Genomic DNA, 19,753 nt, shown 5'->3' on the forward strand with positions numbered 1-19,753 from the left:
TATAGAATATTAAGGGATATCGAAACGCCACCATCGAGATGAGCTATTATTCTCGCAGTACTTCACCCTGGTTGACCAACGTTGCCCAGGTGGGCACGTTCCCAGATATCCACCAAAGTAAGCGATATTTTCTCAACAGCTAATAGATCCCCTGGAAGAAAGCATTAGAAGCGCCGATTAGCCGCGGACTGTTTGTTAAGTTGGCACAGTCGAATATGGTATGATAGTGTGCAGCCTTCACTGAATATAGAATAATGGGTTGCAGGTGAGCTTCTTGCCTAAGATCGGGATCATTGGCACATCCACTGGTAATACAGGAGCAAGGAACAAGCACAAGCCAGGATGGTTGGCATAAAAACATATGACGGCCATCCAATGACGCTGGACATCAGCATTAACCTATGGCTTCTAGTCCACATTGTTGATCGCTGCGACAGGATCTCCGGACAGGTCACAGTACCGAACGACAAAACTTACATGTATTTCATGTGTTGATGTGTCATTGCCATCCAACCATGATGGTAAATGAGCAGAATGCAAAGATCTTTCGGTAGCCGTTGGCGGAGGGTCTCCGTGTCGATGCACCGTTCTGGGTGTTGGAGGGTACAATGACATGATCTTGTTTCAGAAGATCAAATGATGACAAAATAACCCCCAAAGGTCGCTGATCTGGTTGAGACAAACTGGTAATAATTATTTGCAGAACGAACGAACGCTGGGAGAACATTGAAGGTGGAGGTTTCAGGCTGACCGGCGCAGCGGAGGGTAAAAATCGGTGGTGCTGCCGATGTGACAGCACTTTCGAGCCATGAGCAATTCCCATCGTCTGGGTGTGTGCTATTGTCGTCTCCAATAACTGCCGATTTACTTTCTAAACGTACCTTACACGCTCATCTTACTGTTGTAGTTCGCAAGTCGCCAGTATGAAGATTTTCTTGTTTGCCGCTCTCAGCGTGGTTATTGGCATCTTCTGTGCTACTACTTCATATGCGGCCCCGCCTCATGTACCTCTGGTATCTTCATGCTTTTGATTTGTTTAGACTTCCTTGTGCGCTAAACGCCCTTCGCCCCTGATTTTCATATAGATCCATGCAGCAGGTCTCGGCCACCCTGTTAATCATCGACCCGGCAGAGCCAAGGCCGATGTTGCTGGTTATCGGTACCCTGTGCAAAAAAATCAAGTGCAGAACAGCGGACTGCAGCAGGAGCAGAAGAATAAGAATAACTTTGCGAATCAGCAGAAGAACTTTGATCATCTCCGTAATCAGCACAAGCACCAAGATGTCGCTCAGCAAACTGATCAAACCGATGTTGACGGACAGTGTATCATGACCTATGAGAACTGGTATATATGCCTTTGTGATATCATCTTCACTTTCAGCGGTCTGCACTGCTAAAGATCACTATTTTCCAAGGAATAATTATGTCGATTGGGATCTGCAACAAGCCAAACAAAACTTCAAAGACATGAAGAAAAAGGCGCAGAATAATTTGAGTAACGATGAAATCAACCAACTAAAGAAGTTGGCTGAACGTAACCGCAATGCCCTAGGACAGCAGCAATGCGTTCTCACCTACAATCAACTACAGATTTACGAGCGGTTCGTGTTCTCCGCAAAATGGTAAATGTTTCTGTATCAACTAACAACAACTACAGTCAAGCCAAGGCTCGCGACCAGTATGATAGAGTTCAGGGAAACCAGAAATCGACAAAGAAGGACGGTAACAAGTACTCTAACAACAACATCCAGCAACAGCAGACCGACGCTGGGAACTTTGACTACCAACTTGGTATAATGGAGTAAGTACATTTCCACGCTGCGTGATATGGTATTCTGAACCTGATCTTCAAATTGCGACACTAAGTCGCTTCTGTCTTGTCACCTACAATGCGCAATGGCAAAACCTCGACAATGAGCTCACAGCCGATCGCAAAACTACCCAGAAACTGCTGGATTATGCCAAAAATAAAGGCCAAGAATACTACAACATCAAGCAACCTAAACCGGACGGATACGAGAATCAGCAAAAGAACCAGAAAAATCAAAATGATCAATATCTCAACCGAGCCTGCATGGTTTTTGACTTTCAGATCAATTTGTATACGCAATGGCTCGCCAACTACGGCATCAATCTGGGGAAGAATATTTGACTAAAAAGTCCACTGACGACGCGGTGGGAAGAGTGCGGATAGTCGTAGTTGCTAGTTCTCTTGGTCTATTCATAGCCATATGTAGTAAACGATATCTAGTAAAGTGCACCATCTAGTGGAGTATTCAAATGATTCAGTACTTTTGTCGTGGTGAAAGCCTTGAGCTGTTGCATAACATGATTCCATCCACATCGAATGCCACTCGAATGGCCTAAGGCCCTGCGAATAGGTTGGGAACTGGAATTACGTGTTTAGTTCAGTGGCAATCTTACCTGCGCGACATCCGATTCTTACAATTGACTGTATATTGAAGAAAGCAAAGTAGGAACATGGTCTTAGAAGCAACCGTCTTGGTGTACGTAGACGCAAAATTTGGGCGCCGTAGTTTGATTTGCAAATAAATTCTTGGTACCTTAGGTTGGATAACTCGGAATGGATGCGCAACGGCGACTACACTCCGACGCGGATGGAAGCGCAAAGCGATGCTGTAACGTTTCTCTTCAATGCAAAAACACAGTCAAATCCTGAAAACACTGTTGGTCTTATGACTATGGCGGGCAAAAGGTACGCCTTTGTATTGCGTATGGCCGCGGCATTCGAAAGCGACAGAGTCTCACGCGACTGACAACAGCCCCGAAGTGTTGGTGACCCTGACGCCCGATATTGGAAAAATTTTGACGGCCTTGCACAATATACGAATTGCGGGTAAGGTTAACCTTTCCACTGGCGTCCAGATTGCACAGGTAACGTTTACGGGTTCCACGAGTGTGTCGAGTACTTGACAGAGTGCTTAGAGTACTCACGCCGTGATTACTGTTAGCTCGCATTGAAACATCGACAGAACAAAAATCAGCGCCAACGTATTGTCGTATTTGTTGGTAGCCCACTAGAAGAAGATGAGAAAACTCTTGTCCGACTTGGCAAGAAATTGAAGAAGAACAATGTTGCGGTGGATATTGTCAACTTTGGAGAGGAGTCGGAGAATACCCAAAAATTGGAAGCCTTCGTGGCTGCTGTTAACAGCAACGACAATAGGTAGAGCTGGACGAATTCTGGGGATTCGGAGATAACGCGTGACGTGCTGACCGCTTCCTGAACAAATCAGTCATTTGGTTTCCATCCCTCCTGGACCACACATTCTTAGCGATGTTCTTCTTACATCACCTATTGTTGCTGGAGAAGACGGGGCGCCACCGGGTTTTGCTTCTGGAAGTGGCTTTGAATTTGGTGTTGACCCGAATTTGGATCCCGAATTGGCTTTGGTGCGTCTAGACGTCAGCAGCTCGAGCTGTATGTCGACTCGTTCTTCTAATCTGAGCTACTCAACGACAGGCACTACGGATATCTATGGAGGAGGAAAGGGCACGACAGGAGGCGGCAAACCGAGGAGGGGCTGAAGGTGCAGCTGGGGGCGATGCAATGGTAGTAGATTCAGCCTTCAGCGCTCCAACAACCGCAGCAGGAGGTTCTACAGAGGAGGAGGACATGCTTCAACAAGCTCTTGCTATGTCTATGGGACAACAGCCAGGGGTATGTGGAATGTGAAATTATTAGCTCACCCATGGGGAAAGCTGACGCGTGTGGCACATAGGGTGCAGCTATGGACGTTGAATTGTCTGAAGAAGAACAAATGGCGCGGGCCATTGCAATGTCCATGAGCCAGGTAATGCAGAGACTTTTTCAACAGTCGAAATTGACATTTAACCGTCCCTTGATTGATGACACAGGGAGGTGACCAAGCAGCGGACATGAATTCAATCATAAGCTCTTTGCCGGGTGTCAACATGGACGATCCTCGACTTCGTGCCGCGCTAGAGGGTGGTTCAAAGGCTGAAGAGAAAAAGGATGGAGAGGACAAGAACAAAAAATGAGATAGTGTATCTATAACTGCCCATCAGAATCAGTAATCTCCTGCAAACAAAAAGGAAAAACCATATATCTGACTCTAGCCAACATTGATTGTCATCGACCACCCGCATCTCAACATGTAGATATCGACAATTCAGCGTGTCCAGAAAGTCGATAACGCTGTGCGAACAGGCTCTCCTAGTCCCACCGCTAGCCATTGAGTCTACCTTTAACCTGGGGGGTAAAACAGTGCAAGCTGTAGGGAATTCAAGAAGCAACGAGGTTTCGACGTGGTAAGGCAACCACTAAGATATGCGTGAACGGGTGGGGTTGCTTCTACTTGAAGTCGAAACATATCAGTAAGCAGCTGCGCTCTCTAGGTGCGTACCTGTGATCACGGGCAGTCTGACCATAGCAGCTTGCATGTCGAAAGGGGAAGGATGAGACCACTCCTCCAGTGAGTTGATCTCAATCAAAGAGTTAGATGATCGGTGTAGATGGATGGGATTCAGAAGAGAGGGATGGCTCTTTATATTCCATAAGAAGGTGCGATTGTCACGACAGCGACAATGAACAGAACATGAAAGCTGATTGGAATATGGACCCGTTATTGCGTGATGACTAATCTCCACCTTTCAAGAACTAACCGCGCGACTAAGCGTACATTCGAATGAACCATGAATTTTTCGTTGCGATGTCCCAGTTTCGCAACTGAATGAGTTGTTGGGCATTTGTGTTTTACGACGCACATTTTCTTACAGGCCGAATCATCTGGTTGCGTCCCTATCACACCCTTGGCATACCATTTTGAGGACAAACGCAGCCGACATGGTAAGGAATGATGAGAAGGATGATCATGGCCCAGCAGGCTATTATTGGCGGCAGCCATCCACCGTTACCACTGGCGATTCACATATGCTTCACAGCGTCCCATTCTTTTACACGGACATACTCGGTCGTTGACCAAAATCAAATATAACCGCGACGGTGATCTCCTTTTTTCGACTTTCAAAAGACAACAAGCCAAACGTCTGGTTTTCTCATAATGGCGAGCGTCTCGGAAGTTACAATGGACACAACGGAGCTGTATGGGATTTGGACGTTAGCTGTGAGTTGCCACGCCGGGAATACCTGGCTCGACAGTTGCTATGGAAAGCTTGTTGAGTGGAGGCCAGTCGCTTACTTATCCTCATTAGACGACAGCACTCGACTATTGACGGGATCAGCCGATAACAGCTGCAGACTCTGGGAGGTTCAAACCGGACGGCAACTTTTCCAATGGAATACGCGGACGGCAGTGAGAGCAGTGCAATTTGCACAGGGAAACCGGATGGCATTGTACGTCACGGATGCTACGATGGGCCAGCCTTCAACAATCTGGATCGTCCCAGTCGAGGAGGATCTCGAGAACCGTATGTGTATCGCTTTCAGATGCGGATTTGGCTACGATACTTATGCTCTATCAACAACAGAAACTGACGAGTTTATTCGCAAAATCGTAATTACCGGTCCCAAAGCCACCGTTGCATCATGGGGTGATTTGAACAAAACTATTTACACGGGTCACGAAGATGGAACCATTACAATTTGGGATGCAGAGGTAATTCGGACCGAGCGATTGTGTTTTAAAGCTATCGATGTATTAAATCCTTGTCGTGTGACAGACTGGAGAGAAGATAAAGTCCGTAAAAAGCCACACAGAATCGATCTCCGATATGCAATGGTCCAAGGATTTCGGTTACTTCATTACAGCCTCGAAGGATCAGACTTCGAAGATCTTTGACGGAAAGACCCTTAAAGTGATGAAGACATACACAACGGAGCGTCCCGTGAACTCAGCTTCATTGTCTCCAATCCGACCTCACGTAAGTTGAAGTACCATTGCAGAGTTGTCGTACGGCTCGGTAACACGCAGTGTTTTTGCTCTTTGTAGATTATGCTCGGTGGTGGTCAGGAGGCGATGAATGTGACCACAACTGGGGCCAAGCAAGGAAAGTTCGAAGTTCGGTAAGTTCACATGATCTCCCTTATATGGCCGATCTGGAGGGTGGGCCAGTCGCATGATTCCACTAACCGCGTTACTATCTACAATTAGCTTTTTCCACTTACCTTTCGAGGAAGAGATTGGTCGAGTGAAGGGACATTTCGGTCCGATCAACACTCTGGCATTCCACCCTGATGGCCGAAGGTATGAGATGGCGGTAGCAAGCTAGGATAACCTGTTTATGATGCTGACTTCCGATACGCAGTTTTGCAAGCGGTGGTGAAGACGGTTTCGTTCGACTCCATCATTTCGACGAGGATTACTTTACATTCAAGTACGTGTCCAACACTCCTCGATATTGTGAGTCGCATTTCTAAGATCCGTTCCTTCTGAATAGATACGAAGAGGAAACCCTTGAGTAAGCATCCCGCCTTTTTGTATTTATAATGTTCTTGGATAAGGAGCCGCGGGGGAGCTGTACATAGGGGAAACAGGCATTTCCCACTGAAACGAGTTACCCGGTTGGTGTCACTTGAAAGCCTGGGTCGTGGGCCATGCAGGAGGTCTCAATACACACGTTTAGAAGGAATATATACTTGTCGTGATAATGATTAGGGTTATTGGCTTGAGCTCACACCTGGTATATAATACCATAACTGGTGTGGTGGCGATCGCATATACCATTCTATCATCTGCACATGAAACAGTTCTAGGAAGTACTTTCTCCTACTCTGCGCTATCCAGACGCATGTACTTTTTGTAGCCAACCTTTGAGACTATGTCTAAAGTACTGGTTTGCGACTCCACCTATCCCAAACGCCGCAAAAATCCGGCCAATTCTGGCACTGGTCGATTTAGCATATTCTCTTGCAATAAAGGTACCCCGCTCAGAAGCTTTCGCCGCTGGTCGGTTGTATAGGTCCATTCCTAGAAGATGCATGGGAGTTGATACAAACTGTACTGCACACGGTGTCAACAGCTGAGCAGCAATATCCGCCGGCCGCTTGTCTATTCCCCATGATGTTGTCATTTTCTGCGACAAGATGGAGGGCAGATTGAATGATGCGAAGATCGTCAAACAGTCTCGGCTCGTGTACAATGCAAAGGAAGACCAAGGTACTGGTCTCGCCTTACCGCTACCAAACCATCTAGTGAAACAGACGTCTTTTGCGACACACAGGCCGACGTTTGCTATACTGGTGCCGACAAACTTTGGATAGAACCAGTCCCATCCTTCATAATCGCATACGGATTGTATTGTGTTGGCAGTAAGGTAGGTTCCAGCGTACACTCCAAACATGAAGAGGCAGGCAGGCTGCCGGATAAAATGAAATGGACGAGTGAGGAGATTTCTCGTGCCTGTGGCTAGTCCTGCGACAAGGGGTTCGGTGCCAGATGCGTTGCGGAAAATGGCACTGTCGATGATAGTTATGATGGGCGCGACAAGGCCTGCTGAAGCAAATGCCGAAGCTGCTTCGGCGGCGAGGGTATGTGACAGTGGAACGTGTTCATGATGAAGGGTTGCCGACGATGACTGCGAGTCCGTGGAGCGCGACCCTGTTGATATTACGTCGGAGTCGCTCCCAGGTTTGGCCGTCGACATGTCCTTGACTTGGGAGGACAGGCAAGCGCTCAGGGAACGTTTAGGAGAGATCAAACGGAATGGTGGAAAGAAAACGTGTGCAAGTTAGTCCCACAACTCCGCGTCGCGTCAGCAACTTTGGCGATTTTCGTGGCGTCCTTATCGAGTTGTTGTTCACGACGTAATGTCTGTTCCTTGCACCGATGGTACACTGCGGCCCGTTCAAGTCGCAAAGCACATGCTTTCGCGCCTTCTATACCCTAACCCCGTCTGCTTCCTCACCACCGTCGCTCCACAAACTTCGTCGTCCGACGGCAATGACGCGAACGCAGTGTGTGGATGGAGGCGAAATATCATGACGATCTCATGGTTAACACCTTTGGATAACCACGTATGATTGCTTAATAATGTGTGCCTTGATTGATATTCCATTGGTCGATGCTGAATGGATACTTCGTGTTCGTCGGCGGGAACGGACTTTTCATCCACATACTAGGGACACTTTATATGTTCAATGAAATCCACACGATATTCGCATACCATGTTGCTATCGACCAATGTCTTTGGTAAGCTCACATAAAACGGGCTCGAGTGCTTGCTAATTGGTCATCGTATGCTGGCGCTTAACTTCTTTGTTAAGTACTAAATGTGCCGGTGAAAGGAATGGAGAGTCTTGTCACTGCCGTAGGAGCTTGTTCAGGTGCCGTCGTTGGTGATAAATTTGACCACCTGAACATTCAAATCTGTGCTCCTGGCTGGATAAGTGACGGAGAATGGCCTTCCAGTTCCTCGAAGACCTCACTTGAACAAGCCCCGCCATCGACGCCAAAATCTGCGAAACAAAAAGCTATTCCCACACACCACCCTGTCCTGGCCATCCCATCTTGCGCGGCACACTTGATATGTCGTGTTGAGGAGCGGCAAGAACGATATGGACATGATATACTATATTGCGTCATAGATCAAGGATTTGTGAAGCAAGAGTATTGGGATGGGCGAAACTTTGCACCGACTTCCGAGAGTGTTCCACCTTTTCTCAGTTTTCTGGGAACAAAGCGATTTGCCTATACTGTGCCTGCAGTCACTGCAACGTAATATTGGACTGGCGATGATAGGGAATCATCTGTTTTTGTAGTTACACATGCCCCTCTGAACTCGCCTTACAGATCGCCCGTTTGACACTGCATCTGCCATATTTGTAAACATAAATCGGGAAAAGCATGTACATACGTGAAGGAATTCCGATCCTCAACACTCTATTTACAATCACTCTCTGCACATGTATATCTACCTTAAAACTGATCAAGCTTCGTAACTATACCAACACGAACAGCTTGATCAAACGCAGCGAAAACGCATAAACCTTGCTTATCTGGACTCCAGTCGAATGCAGCAACCGGCTGCTCCGCGACATGTGCATCGTTAATAAGATCAACACTGCCCGCCACTCCCTCTGAAACACCCTTCGCGTCCTTTTTGGAACGCTGCCCTGGATAGTTACTGCGGAGGCACATGTTAGACATCGTGTGAACTCTGGGGGAGGCAGCATCGATTACTTACTACTTGTAAAGATTCAGCGACCCATTTCCACCTGATGTCACAAATATATCCCGATTTTGTGGAAGATGTCGTACCGTCCATATCGTAGTGCTGTGCGGTGCCTTCTCGGTCACGCTGGCGAAGCCCTTTTCCGGATGCTGTGTTCGCAAATCGAACGCGGTAAAGCTTGATTCCAAGGTGCTAACAACCATCTTGTTCATGGGGATATCCTTGCGATCAAAGTCTATCGAGCAGACCTGGGTAAATGTGCCATCGTTAGAGTTGTTCAAGGTAGAAGTGTCGGGATACAAGAACTGCACGTACCCCGTTCTTCACGTTGGTTTCCCAAAGCAGAGACATGGCGCGGAGGTCAAACATCTTCACGTCTCCGTTTTCATACCCCGCGCAAACGACTCGCTCTTCATCATTATAAGAATTGCCTGTTTAATTGACGCGGTTAGGAAGATCAGATAGGATTCGTACCTAATCAACAGCGTAACCAACCAAATGCCACCGCCCATGTATCATGCACCACTTCGCCTTCCGCTGGCGCAATCTTTGCAACAGGCTTGTCCTTTTGACGAACGTCCCAAATCTTTACCGCACCTGCACTAACGAATCCATGGTCAGCCCATCCAACCCTCTTCCGTCGCCAACATTTCAAATAACAAGACGAACCATCCCTACTCCCGGTGGCAAGTTCCGGTGGTCCTTTTTGTGCACCGGCGCCACCACAGCCGTCTATGCAGTTGATGATTTGCTCGTGTGCACGCACAGTGAACACCGGCAGCTCGGTCCGCTCTAAATCCCATACAGAGAGACGTCCCTCAAAATCGCCAGTTGCAAAATGTCGGTTGTTGATAGATGATGCGCCGAAAGTGCCGCATTTAAAGGCGTGCTGCTTTTCTGTCTGCCAGATGTACGGTAATAGATCAGCCAATCATTTATTCTTTGCTTCGCATAGTGGCCGAAACAAACTTCTTCAGCTTGGCCCTCAAAGACACAACCAACTTGCTAGTCCTCGTCACATCAAGAACTCACCTCGTGTACCAAGTTAACATCACCGTGCTCCAGTTCGAACACTTGCAGCGCACCCGTCCCCCGCGCATGCTGCCCCAGCACCACGAAACGCGCCGACAGTGGCACCCATTTTACGTCGTACGCTGTATATGTAAGGGACTTTTGAACGTGAGTTATGATTTGGGGTTTGTCGAGCGTCATCGTGTGGAGATCTACTGCGGAAAAAGGTCGCTGTCGTGAGCAACGACTTTCGCGTACTGGATTGCTTAGTCATGTGGCACTTTCCGCTTACGTTACTACAAGGCGACCTGGTGTCAATGTCATTTCTCGTACTTTCCTCGTCGTCCTTCTCATTTCAGTCAAGCAATATTTTGCGAATCTCGGAAGAGATTTGGAATTCCAAAGGCGCAAAACAGAGGAGCCAAGTCACCGCGCGCGCAAGTTTCGGCTGAGGCTGTCGTATATAGGAAAAAAGTGTAGCATCTCACATCGGAACGTGTACTTTCTGCCATCATGGCATCTGCCTCGCCTGGAAGGCAGATGCTACTTTCCATTTTATGTATCTCTGGGACATGTACATCGGACCTTTCATTCATCATTTTGTGCGTAGCAGCACGGCCAACATTTCTTCGAAATATTCAAAAAGGTCGTTGTTGACTCTTCCCGACTAAGTATGTCCTGCAAGTGGGATAAAGCATTGGATGGCATTGGATTTGCAACGCTTTGTAAGTTGACGAGTGAATCCGAATCGCTCCTGCATAATAGCGTGGCTTGGATGTGATGATTAAGCATCGATATGGCGCGACTTTCCACAGCTGCTGGCCTTGACTCCATTTCGCCCACCAGATCTTACACGGTATTAACATTCGCAAGACATTGACAGTTGCCCTCTCAAGCGTCCTGTCTGTGTTTAATCGCAAACTGGACTGCAAACCGGCATCGGAGTCATGTCGCCGACAGTCCATCCAGTTGCTGCTCGGGGATTCACCTTGCAGTCAGAGGCATACGAGGCCGCTCGTCCGTCGTATCCCGCTTCGGCAATATCTTTCATCGTTAACACTGCGCTCCCTTTTCTCTCTAGCCCCGGAGCACAAGTTCTTGACCTAGCTGCGGGAACCGGAAAGCTTACTCGGCTTCTTGCAGAGCTACCGCTTGGGCGGCTGGAGGCTGTCGAGCCAGCAGAGGGTATGCGGGAACAATTTACAAAAGTCCTGCCTAATGTACCCATTCACGATGGAAATTCTCACGCTATTCCCTTCTCGGACGGGACGTTTGATGCCGTTTTCGTCGCTCAGGTACTAATGTTCATCACAACGCCATGTTTGCGAGTTCCTTGACACTCGACCTCCTAGGCCTTTCATTGGTTTGCTGATATCAAAAGTCTGCAAGAAATTGGAAGAGTTCTCAAGCAAAATGGGGGTTGTGTTCTAATATGGAACATGGAGGAACCGGAAGGGTTGCTCGGTAGAATCAAGAAAACTCATGAACAGTACGAAAGCGGAACTCCCCAGTATAGGCTGGGATTGTGGAGGGAGGTTTTTCACAATGATCGCGAGGAATTTTTGCAGATCTTCGAACCTATACAGGAGAGGGTCTTCACTAATAGCATTACATGCACGGCGGATGGCATTTGGACGAGGATACTAAGTAGGAGTTATGTAGCTTGTTTGGACAAGGACACGCAACAACAGCTAGAACAGGAAGTTCGTCATATGTTGCAAAGTCCGGAAATAGGTTGGAGAGAGCGGGAAGCTGTAGATGGGACCAAAGAGATGGTTGTAGATATTCCTTTGAGAACGACAGTAGTGTGGTTTGTCAAGCGTAGTAGACAGTATGGATCTGTAAATATCAATTGGTGAAAGCCAGCGCTGAAATTGGTTACAAAGCCCTCGCGTTTGGTGAGCCCGACGCGTTTGTCGTCCTTCTCTCCAGTTCCATTTCATTCTGTAGATCTCGAGGATATTCAACACATTAAGTTTTATACAGTTCCTGGTTCCTATCAGAACTGCACCGAGTCACCTCCTTCCAATAATAAGATTAAGCTGCTAGCCATGGTCTGCATCACACTGAAGAAGGGTGAGGAGCCTCAGTTCCTGTTTGAGGCCCCAGCTGTTACTCCACTGTCCGATCTTGTGCCGCAACTTGCAAAGCTGTACAACTATCGTCTGCGCTTGAAAAGATTGATTGATGGTATGAGCGGCATTGTGTGCGTCTGCACTGTGATTTCAAGGATAATGATAGTAGCATCCCGTCAGCCACGGAGGACCTCGTTGAGTATGGTCTTATGAAACCAGAAAATGAACAGGGATACGATGAGGAGCAGTTAGAGCAGTTGGCAAAGAACAAAGAGCCCTCAGCTAAGCAGGAAATTCTAAAAGATGGTGTCAAGATCCTGCTCAACCCTGACCCGACTGGCCGACGGACGGGAGAAGGTAATTCATGAGGAGAACAATGACTTCTTAGAGTTGTCATTATGCCCTTTTGTTTACCAATATCAATCTGTAGCACCCAATGAAGAGATTGCCCAAGTCGTCCGGAAGACGCTGACGAATGCAAAAGCATGTCTATCACCTGTATGACGGCCGTGTTGTGTCCTCTAACTATCTCCCCAGGGGCATTCTAGCTCATTTAACGTCTGCCTAGGATCTTATAAAGTCCAACAAGTGTCTAACGGAGGAAATTCTAGACGAGGCTCTTCAAAATATTCGCGGTGCGATAACAATTGCGTGGCCTATGGGACTACCGGAATGGGAACCGGTGAAGGACATCTTGGACGATAAAGAAGACTTGACTGGCACACAGGTGTGTTTTCCTTGCTTCACGTCCGAAGAAAAAGCCAATCAAAGGTAATCGTCGCATGAACATTGCAGGCCTCAAAAGAAGTCATAGATCCAGCGTCCGCGTCGATATGGTGGGCTGCCAAAGAACTTCAGCGGGACAAAAAACTCTTGGATTACGTGGGACGAAACGATAAAACAAAGATTATTGCTAAAATCCAAAAGGTTCATATTGTCATAAAGGGTCCCTGACGAATTTATTCCAACTTCTCCATCTCGTTGCAGAAAGGACAAGGTCCACCACTTCGTGAAGCACCCATGACCGAAGAAGCACAAAAACAAATGATGGCATATTATTACCGAAAGCAGGAAGAGAATAAAAAATTGATGGAAAATGATGAGGACGACTATCTGCATTCGCCGTGGGCGAATCCAAAGCATTTGAAGTCCACGTTCAACGGCGTGGGAAATGTGTCATGGAAGCCACGATAAATGCTTGTAACAATTTGCTTGTCCCGGTGTGGAAACTGTCAGAGATTTAAGTATGCAGATTTGGAGCCGGCAACTGTACCATTGTATCATCTCAACTGCTTAAGATAATGATATAAAGGTCAAGCGAGTAACCAAAATGCTATGATTATATCTACACAATGAAGCTAGTAAAGCTGGAAATAACACTATCTAAAAGAGACCCAAATCCACTCAGAAAGCAATAGTCCTAACGCATATAGATCGAAACAGCAACAAAATAAAAATAATAGTAGGAATAACCGAGGTCCATGTCAAATGCAACGAAACCACTCCATGTCAATATACGCCACGTCGCTCTTGCCGACATTACGCTTCTTCGGCAACTACGGCTGCGCCATTTACACACAAATCTTCAAAGAAGCGAACTTTTGGCTTGATACTCGGGCAAAGTATCAGTGCAGTATAGGGATCTGTACGCAGGACTTTCATAGATTCCAAAGACTGGACACTTGGACGTTCCTCAAGCCCTCTCCGTAGTGTCGTGAATAGGATACATTTCCGCAGGACTTCGCGTGCCGTCCAGTGAGCAACACGTATGGGATTATTAATGTACCCAACATCGTCCTGGCGGAATGGCATAGTGCGAAGGATATTCCATTCAACCAGGTCTTTGCGGGTAGGACGTTGGGGGTAAACGAAGAGACGGCTGGATACACGGTGGCGGTTACGAAGGACGATGTATCTGCGCCAGAGGATTTTGTCAGAAGCTTGGCGGCGCAGCAAGTGATTGACCCGGCATAAGGTCCGGAGGTCGGTATCCTCTACAAACTTGATAAAGAGTCGTTTCAGCCCTGGCAGCCCTGGCGCAACTTGTCCATGTATTTCTTTACTTACAGTCATTATGTATGCCCAGAGCTCTTCGGGAATGTTCATTGCAGTAACCTCAGTCAACTCATTTTCGCTTTCTTTCTTTTCGCCAAGCTCTTCCATAGAAGCCGAGCGATAGCGCTTGAGGGCCTGAGTAGTCTCTTCGCCACCGCTCGCCATGCTCGCCGTGCTCTGTAGGAACTCTAGAGACCTCTTACTACCAAGAAAGAAAGGGAAAGGGACAAGTAAAAATAGGCAGTTGAGAGAATGTAACTACAGCAAATTAACTACAGCAAAAAGAGTTAGAGTAATGGTGGCTGTTAGTGGATGGAGTATTCTACAGTGCCAAGCAATTGCGGAGGAAAAACAAATCCGACATGGAAGAGGAAAACCCAGAAGCAGGTCAGCAGTTTGTGTTTCGAGGCGCCAAGTGATTCCGTAACGGTGCGTCAGCGCGTTTGACGCGCTCCTTTTGATTACGAAATCGAGATCGATGGGTGATGGCTCAGTGACTTGTTTTCGGGTAAAAAGTCAGCACGACTGGACCGCCTTCGTTTACGCACAGCGCCGAAATCAAAACGAACAGCGTTTTTTCGCCAATTGTAGAGACTTGACCAAAATCAATCAGCATGGCGAGCACGTTGGGCACGTATGCCGCACCTCTTGTCAACGATGCAGCCCGGGATCTGGCTGACTCTATCATCATCGCTGTGAATACTACATTTACCGTTGCCTCTCGAGTCTACAGCTCTATTCCCGGCAGTAGAATCTTTGCGAAATATGTGAAGGCTTCCTACCAAAATGACCCCTATCGTACGCTACTGGAGATTTGCCTAGTGATTTTCATGATATGGTACTTTGGCGGGAAAAAACACAAGCCTGGAGATGACGAGCTGCAACTAACTGAGAAGGTGCGGCACTCTGTTAACAAAACGAATTGAGAAAATGTGGACTGATAAAGATAGCAGGAGATTCAAGAGCTGATCGACGAATGGGAGCCTGAACCACTTGTTCCACCCCTTACGGAAGCCCAGCGTACCGAGCTGGACAAGATCCCGGTTATTTCTGGGTCGGTAGAACACATTCATGATATAAGACGTTGTCTCGTCTCTTCTGTATCTGACTTTTGTACACCAAAGGTCATCGGGATCAAAGCTGAAGCTCGTTGACGGGAGAGAACGCATCAATTTGGCCAGCTTTAATTTCTTAGGTGCCTTGAATAATGAATCAACCAAGGTAAGTTTAATATTGAAAAGAACACGGGTATTTATTTCTCAATGGCTTCCATCACAGGACAAAGCCATTGAGGCCTTGCGCAAATATGGAGTCGGCAGTTGCGGACCATGTGGTTTCTACGGCACCATTGATGTTCATATTGAGCTTGAGCAAGAGATTGCAAAGTTTATTGGAGCCGATGCTGCCATCGTTTACTCGCAAGGGTTCTCCACGATTGCCAGCGTCATCCCAGCCTTTGCAAAGCGTGGGGATATTATTGTCGCGTATGTAGAAACATCACATATGACATTGGAGGAAATGTTTACTTACCGGACGTCTTACCAGTGATGCGGGCGTGAGTTTTGCTGTGCAAAAGGGTCTCCAGATTTCCCGAAGCACCGTCAAGTACTTCAAACACAATGACATGGAGGATCTTGAAAAAGTCTTGGAGGGTATTCAACGGGACCAAATCGAAGTATGAAAATCGCTATTGAACTATGGTTGACATGAAAAACAGCTGATGGTGGTGTAACGGCCAACTATAGAAAAAGAAACCTCTTACTCGGCGCTTCATTGTTGCAGAAGGGCTCTATGCGAACCACGGCGATATCTGTCCTTTACCCAAATTGGTAAGATTACCGTGGCGGGGAGCTACACATTGGAATTGTCTCTAACCCAATGTATTTGCAGCTGGAGTTGAAGAACAAATACAAGTACCGCCTAATCTTGGAAGAAAGCTTCTCTCTTGGTGTTTTAGGAACTCGTGGTGCGGGTGTTTGTGATCACTTTGGAGTATCGGTAGGTTGACGACGTGAGGACCACTTCTACTAGAATACTCCGTTGACGTTTGGCTTTCAGGGTAAAGAAGTAGACATTATTGCTGCCACTTTCTCCAACGCTTTAAGTTCGTCTGGTGGATTCTGTTGCGGAAGTAAGGAGATCGTTGAGCACCAACGACTTGGAGGGCAAGCGTATGTCTTCTCTGCGTCTCTTCCAGCCATGTTGGCGGTTGCCGCCGTCGAAGGAATCAAATATGCTGAGAGCCACCCAGAAGCGCTTGCTCGTCTCCGTGAAAATGCTGTTGTTATGCGCAGCACTCTTCTCAAGAATGTCCAGCAGGTGCAATGTGGTGGGGTGGAAGATTCGCCCGTTGTGCACCTCCGGTTGCGGGACCATCGCTTCCGTAATAGGGAGGATGAAGAACAAGCTTTGCAGGAGGTTGTTGATGAAGCGTTGCGCAACGGCGTGCTAATAACGCGGGCAAAATACGTGAACGATCAGGAACTCTTCCTACCTCCCCCCAGCATTCGAATTGCCGTGACTGCTGGTCATAGTCGTAAAGAGGTGGAAAAGGCTGCAGCCATCATTGCGACTGCAGTCAAGAAGGTGTTGAAAGGCAGAAAGTAATACCTACGACCATTTATGTAATTTTATTTGAAATAGATTGCTTGTATGAAGCATATGCTGAGAAAGCTATACACCGTCGCGAAAAGTCAGAAATAGAATATTATTTGAAATGGATTGTTGTGTGAAGCACATGTCGAGTCACTATACACACACTGGTCTCGAAGGGCATCAATTGCATACAAAGGTTGCACCTCGTCCGAGTCCAGGTACACCCTACCAGCGTCCGCCTCTATATCTGCCGCGCACCTTGAAATACCAATAAGCCAATCCGGCCGCGGCCCCTCCAATATGCGCCGCACTATCAGTACGTCCTGACGATCCTGTGTAGCTTCGATATATATCATACGCCACAAACCCACCAATTGCTACCGCAGCCGGAATCGGAATGACCATAAACAGATAAACCGGTACCGTGGGGTATGTTGCAGCAAACAATATCGTACAACCCGTGATAGCACCGCTAGCACCGTGAGTTGCAGTGAACTGCCTCTTTGGTACTCCCCACGCATTTCGACGAGTGGACATGGTACTGTGGAGGAGCGATGCCACCGATGAAGCCAATCCCGCGGCAACATACAAAAAGATAAATTGGCGGGGTCCAATGATATCAATCACCTAACGTAGACAGATACGGTAAATGGCGTGCAACCAGTTCGTAGACATGCTTGTGTTAAACGACTTACGGGAGGACCAAAAGAGTACAAGACAAACATGTTGACAAACATGTCTACCACCGAAAATTACGCATAAATAAACCCTGTGCATGTAAGCTTTCACAAGGAGGATACTTACGCCAAAGCTCATTATGACTGAAGTTCGCCGTCAACATCGTCCACCATCGTTTATGAACAAATACATTCTCGTAACCAACCAAAAAGTTGTTGCTCAGGAACTGATAGAGTCGCTGGTCACCATACGCTTTGGCATTCCCGACTGCATACTGCCATAGGAGGAATACTGTGGAGCAAGTTATGACCATGATATAAGAGGAATTTGGCCATTTTCAACGTAAATACCTGCAACATTAATGCCAATCAGGCCGTATATGACATTTTGGCTATTTAAATACTTGTCCGCATTTCTGCCAAAGTTCGACCAAGAGCCACCAGATCCAGTTGACTTCGCATTGGTTGGTTGATACCAGTTGGTCCGTACCATTCGACGCTGACTCAACCTGAATTGCGATGCAACTGCATTCCAGACGTTTCTTTGCTGGTTGGGGGCCTTTAAACACGAAAACCAAGGAGAAGGAAAACCGCTATGGATTGAACTTTGTTGAGTAAGCACACGTCGGACCAGGCCAGGAAGGAAGCAGGAAGCACGGGGCAGTTCAGGTGGGGAGAAGGCTCGTTGAAAGATTACATGTGACAATGGTCGAGATTGCGGTGTGAGCCCTGGATGGATGGGCAACCGCGCTTGACGAACAAGAGTTGGTGAGAAAGTTGTACATGCAAATATTCGTCCGCCAGCAGCATGGAAGCGGCTCACAGATGGAAATGCCCTAATGGTCCACATTGTTGCGGTGAAGGGCGTGCAAGATGCCTTTCACCTGCCCAACGTTGATGGGCAACCTGCCTTCTCAACCTTTTAACGTAATTATCCATAGCACATTCATGTGGCACAGTCATCCAGAAATGGGGGACGCAATGGCAATTCTACAGTGTTACGAAAGGACCGAGATAATATTACATTTGAAGAAAGGGGTACCATCCCTCCTACACCCAGAAGCCGTACATCCCCACTATGCCAATGAACACAACCCATCTCAAACAGTAGCTTATTTCGCCTTGTCGGCCTTGGTACCTCGGAGAAGACCAGTACGACGGGCAGCAATGAGACCGACCTTTTGACCAGGGGGGGCGTGGCGAGAGACGGTAGATGCGTGACCGATGTGCTGGTGGTTACCACCACCGTGGGGGTGATCCACGGGGTTCATAGCAACACCACGAGTACGAGGCCATGCGTTGCGCTTGGCCCGGTACTTGAAGTGCGCACGACCAGCCTTGAGAAGGGGCTTGTCAACAATACCACCAGCAGCGATGATACCGACAGCAGCACGGCAGCCACTGTCGAGAACCTTCTTGGCTCCAGAGGGGAGCTTCACACGGGTCTTTCCATCATCGGGGTTGTGACCGATAACGGTAGCGTAGTTACCAGCGCAACGAGCGATCGCTCCACGGTCACCAGCCTTCTCCTCGAGGTTACAGATAACGGTACCTTCGGGCATGGAACCGAGGGGAAGGACGTTGCCGACAGTAAGGGCGGCTACAGGCAACGCAAAGTTTAACAACGTGACCTGGCATACCGAACCAATCCCCACACTTCAAGCTCACCCTTCTTTCCACAGTAGATGAACTGGCCCGTAAACATGCCCTCGGTGGCAATGAAGGTCTCCTCCCTTTGCTTGTAGCGGTAAGGGTCACGGAAGATAACCTTGGCAAGAGGAGCACCACGTCCAGGGTCGTGGATGATCTCCTTTACGAGACCACGAATGTAACCATGCCTATGCACAAATGTAAGTGATCAATGTCCTTGACATGGGACGCTAATGCGACGAACCTTTCGGCAAAGTCCTGGGTACGGTGCTTGGCGGCGCCCTTCCTGTGCTTGGTGTGGGACTTGAAAATACCACCAGCACCCTTACGCTGCGCTCTGATGACACGGCCCATTGCGCACTTTTTACAAGAGGGATTGCCGGTATGGGGAGAGAGAAAGACCAAAACAAACAAGCGAAGCGCTTCTCGTTTTTTTTTCGGTCAGCTGGCACGTGATTTGGTACATTCCATATATAGCTATATTGACATTTACAGCCACCGAGTCTCCTACGCCATACACAGTCGTAGCAGACCAGCAACAGCTGCATACTATCAGTCTGACTGCACCAAGTACCT

General features: G+C 47.8%; 11 protein-coding genes across 11 annotated transcripts; 6 read left to right on the plus strand and 5 right to left on the minus strand.

The window, feature by feature from the left end:
• Nucleotides 1-923: 923 nt before the first annotated feature.
• Nucleotides 924-2,152, plus strand: SPPG_03476 (uncharacterized protein; the record flags this gene model as incomplete). The annotated part of the gene is made up of 5 exons (XM_016751739.1): nucleotides 924-1,013; nucleotides 1,086-1,345; nucleotides 1,416-1,601; nucleotides 1,658-1,801; nucleotides 1,867-2,152. 5 exons carry the CDS (start codon nucleotides 924-926, stop codon nucleotides 2,150-2,152), a joined length of 966 nt encoding a protein of 321 aa, XP_016609720.1.
• A 253-nt stretch (nucleotides 2,153-2,405) lies between these two features.
• SPPG_03477 (proteasome regulatory particle base subunit RPN10) lies at nucleotides 2,406-4,127 on the plus strand. The gene is made up of 8 exons (XM_016751740.1): nucleotides 2,406-2,507; nucleotides 2,570-2,716; nucleotides 2,784-2,895; nucleotides 2,973-3,187; nucleotides 3,258-3,414; nucleotides 3,485-3,682; nucleotides 3,744-3,815; nucleotides 3,880-4,127. The coding sequence occupies exons 1-8, from the start codon at nucleotides 2,482-2,484 to the stop codon at nucleotides 4,021-4,023; spliced, it is 1,071 nt and encodes a 356-aa protein (XP_016609721.1). The 5' UTR covers nucleotides 2,406-2,481; the 3' UTR covers nucleotides 4,024-4,127.
• Nucleotides 4,128-4,720: 593 nt separating this feature from the next.
• Nucleotides 4,721-6,678, plus strand: SPPG_03478 (uncharacterized protein). Its single transcript, XM_016751741.1, has 9 exons — nucleotides 4,721-4,831; nucleotides 4,927-5,108; nucleotides 5,197-5,412; nucleotides 5,473-5,600; nucleotides 5,665-5,865; nucleotides 5,934-6,007; nucleotides 6,096-6,188; nucleotides 6,250-6,318; nucleotides 6,382-6,678. Exons 3-9 carry the CDS (start codon nucleotides 5,331-5,333, stop codon nucleotides 6,404-6,406), a joined length of 672 nt encoding a protein of 223 aa, XP_016609722.1. The 5' UTR covers nucleotides 4,721-4,831; nucleotides 4,927-5,108; nucleotides 5,197-5,330; the 3' UTR covers nucleotides 6,407-6,678.
• Nucleotides 6,559-7,749, minus strand: SPPG_03479 (uncharacterized protein). Its single transcript, XM_016751742.1, has one exon. It carries the CDS (start codon nucleotides 7,585-7,587, stop codon nucleotides 6,721-6,723), a length of 867 nt encoding a protein of 288 aa, XP_016609723.1. The 5' UTR covers nucleotides 7,588-7,749; the 3' UTR covers nucleotides 6,559-6,720.
• SPPG_03480 (uncharacterized protein) lies at nucleotides 7,668-9,011 on the plus strand. The gene is made up of 3 exons (XM_016751743.1): nucleotides 7,668-7,957; nucleotides 8,063-8,132; nucleotides 8,207-9,011. The coding sequence occupies exons 1-3, from the start codon at nucleotides 7,751-7,753 to the stop codon at nucleotides 8,659-8,661; spliced, it is 732 nt and encodes a 243-aa protein (XP_016609724.1). The 5' UTR covers nucleotides 7,668-7,750; the 3' UTR covers nucleotides 8,662-9,011.
• SPPG_03481 (uncharacterized protein) lies at nucleotides 8,681-10,351 on the minus strand. The gene is made up of 6 exons (XM_016751744.1): nucleotides 10,147-10,351; nucleotides 9,784-10,015; nucleotides 9,610-9,711; nucleotides 9,430-9,545; nucleotides 9,127-9,362; nucleotides 8,681-9,066 (listed from the first exon to the last, which is right to left on the minus strand). The coding sequence occupies exons 1-6, from the start codon at nucleotides 10,324-10,326 to the stop codon at nucleotides 8,859-8,861; spliced, it is 1,074 nt and encodes a 357-aa protein (XP_016609725.1). The 5' UTR covers nucleotides 10,327-10,351; the 3' UTR covers nucleotides 8,681-8,858.
• A 721-nt stretch (nucleotides 10,352-11,072) lies between these two features.
• Nucleotides 11,073-13,394, plus strand: SPPG_03482 (uncharacterized protein; the record flags this gene model as incomplete). Its single annotated transcript, XM_016751745.1, has 9 exons — nucleotides 11,073-11,420; nucleotides 11,478-11,946; nucleotides 12,012-12,023; nucleotides 12,076-12,315; nucleotides 12,381-12,557; nucleotides 12,631-12,698; nucleotides 12,769-12,927; nucleotides 12,996-13,127; nucleotides 13,188-13,394. 9 exons carry the CDS (start codon nucleotides 11,073-11,075, stop codon nucleotides 13,392-13,394), a joined length of 1,812 nt encoding a protein of 603 aa, XP_016609726.1.
• A 54-nt stretch (nucleotides 13,395-13,448) lies between these two features.
• On the minus strand, nucleotides 13,449-14,606 carry SPPG_03483 (uncharacterized protein). Its single transcript, XM_016751746.1, has 2 exons — nucleotides 14,268-14,606; nucleotides 13,449-14,201 (listed from the first exon to the last, which is right to left on the minus strand). Exons 1-2 carry the CDS (start codon nucleotides 14,418-14,420, stop codon nucleotides 13,740-13,742), a joined length of 615 nt encoding a protein of 204 aa, XP_016609727.1. The 5' UTR covers nucleotides 14,421-14,606; the 3' UTR covers nucleotides 13,449-13,739.
• A 192-nt stretch (nucleotides 14,607-14,798) lies between these two features.
• Nucleotides 14,799-16,976, plus strand: SPPG_03484 (serine C-palmitoyltransferase LCB1). Its single transcript, XM_016751747.1, has 8 exons — nucleotides 14,799-15,151; nucleotides 15,209-15,309; nucleotides 15,380-15,476; nucleotides 15,534-15,739; nucleotides 15,801-15,930; nucleotides 16,001-16,084; nucleotides 16,146-16,253; nucleotides 16,314-16,976. Exons 1-8 carry the CDS (start codon nucleotides 14,870-14,872, stop codon nucleotides 16,860-16,862), a joined length of 1,557 nt encoding a protein of 518 aa, XP_016609728.1. The 5' UTR covers nucleotides 14,799-14,869; the 3' UTR covers nucleotides 16,863-16,976.
• On the minus strand, nucleotides 16,865-18,427 carry SPPG_03485 (uncharacterized protein). Its single transcript, XM_016751748.1, has 4 exons — nucleotides 17,879-18,427; nucleotides 17,655-17,819; nucleotides 17,546-17,589; nucleotides 16,865-17,477 (listed from the first exon to the last, which is right to left on the minus strand). Exons 1-4 carry the CDS (start codon nucleotides 18,375-18,377, stop codon nucleotides 17,076-17,078), a joined length of 1,110 nt encoding a protein of 369 aa, XP_016609729.1. The 5' UTR covers nucleotides 18,378-18,427; the 3' UTR covers nucleotides 16,865-17,075.
• A 70-nt stretch (nucleotides 18,428-18,497) lies between these two features.
• SPPG_03486 (60S ribosomal protein L8) lies at nucleotides 18,498-19,585 on the minus strand. The gene is made up of 3 exons (XM_016751749.1): nucleotides 19,422-19,585; nucleotides 19,196-19,365; nucleotides 18,498-19,127 (listed from the first exon to the last, which is right to left on the minus strand). Exons 1-3 carry the CDS (start codon nucleotides 19,529-19,531, stop codon nucleotides 18,640-18,642), a joined length of 768 nt encoding a protein of 255 aa, XP_016609730.1. The 5' UTR covers nucleotides 19,532-19,585; the 3' UTR covers nucleotides 18,498-18,639.
• Between the last annotated feature and the right edge of the window lie 168 nt (nucleotides 19,586-19,753).

Source organism: Spizellomyces punctatus, assembly GCF_000182565.1.
Source record: "Spizellomyces punctatus DAOM BR117 chromosome Unknown supercont1.5, whole genome shotgun sequence".
NCBI lineage: Eukaryota > Fungi > Chytridiomycota > Chytridiomycetes > Spizellomycetales > Spizellomycetaceae > Spizellomyces > Spizellomyces punctatus.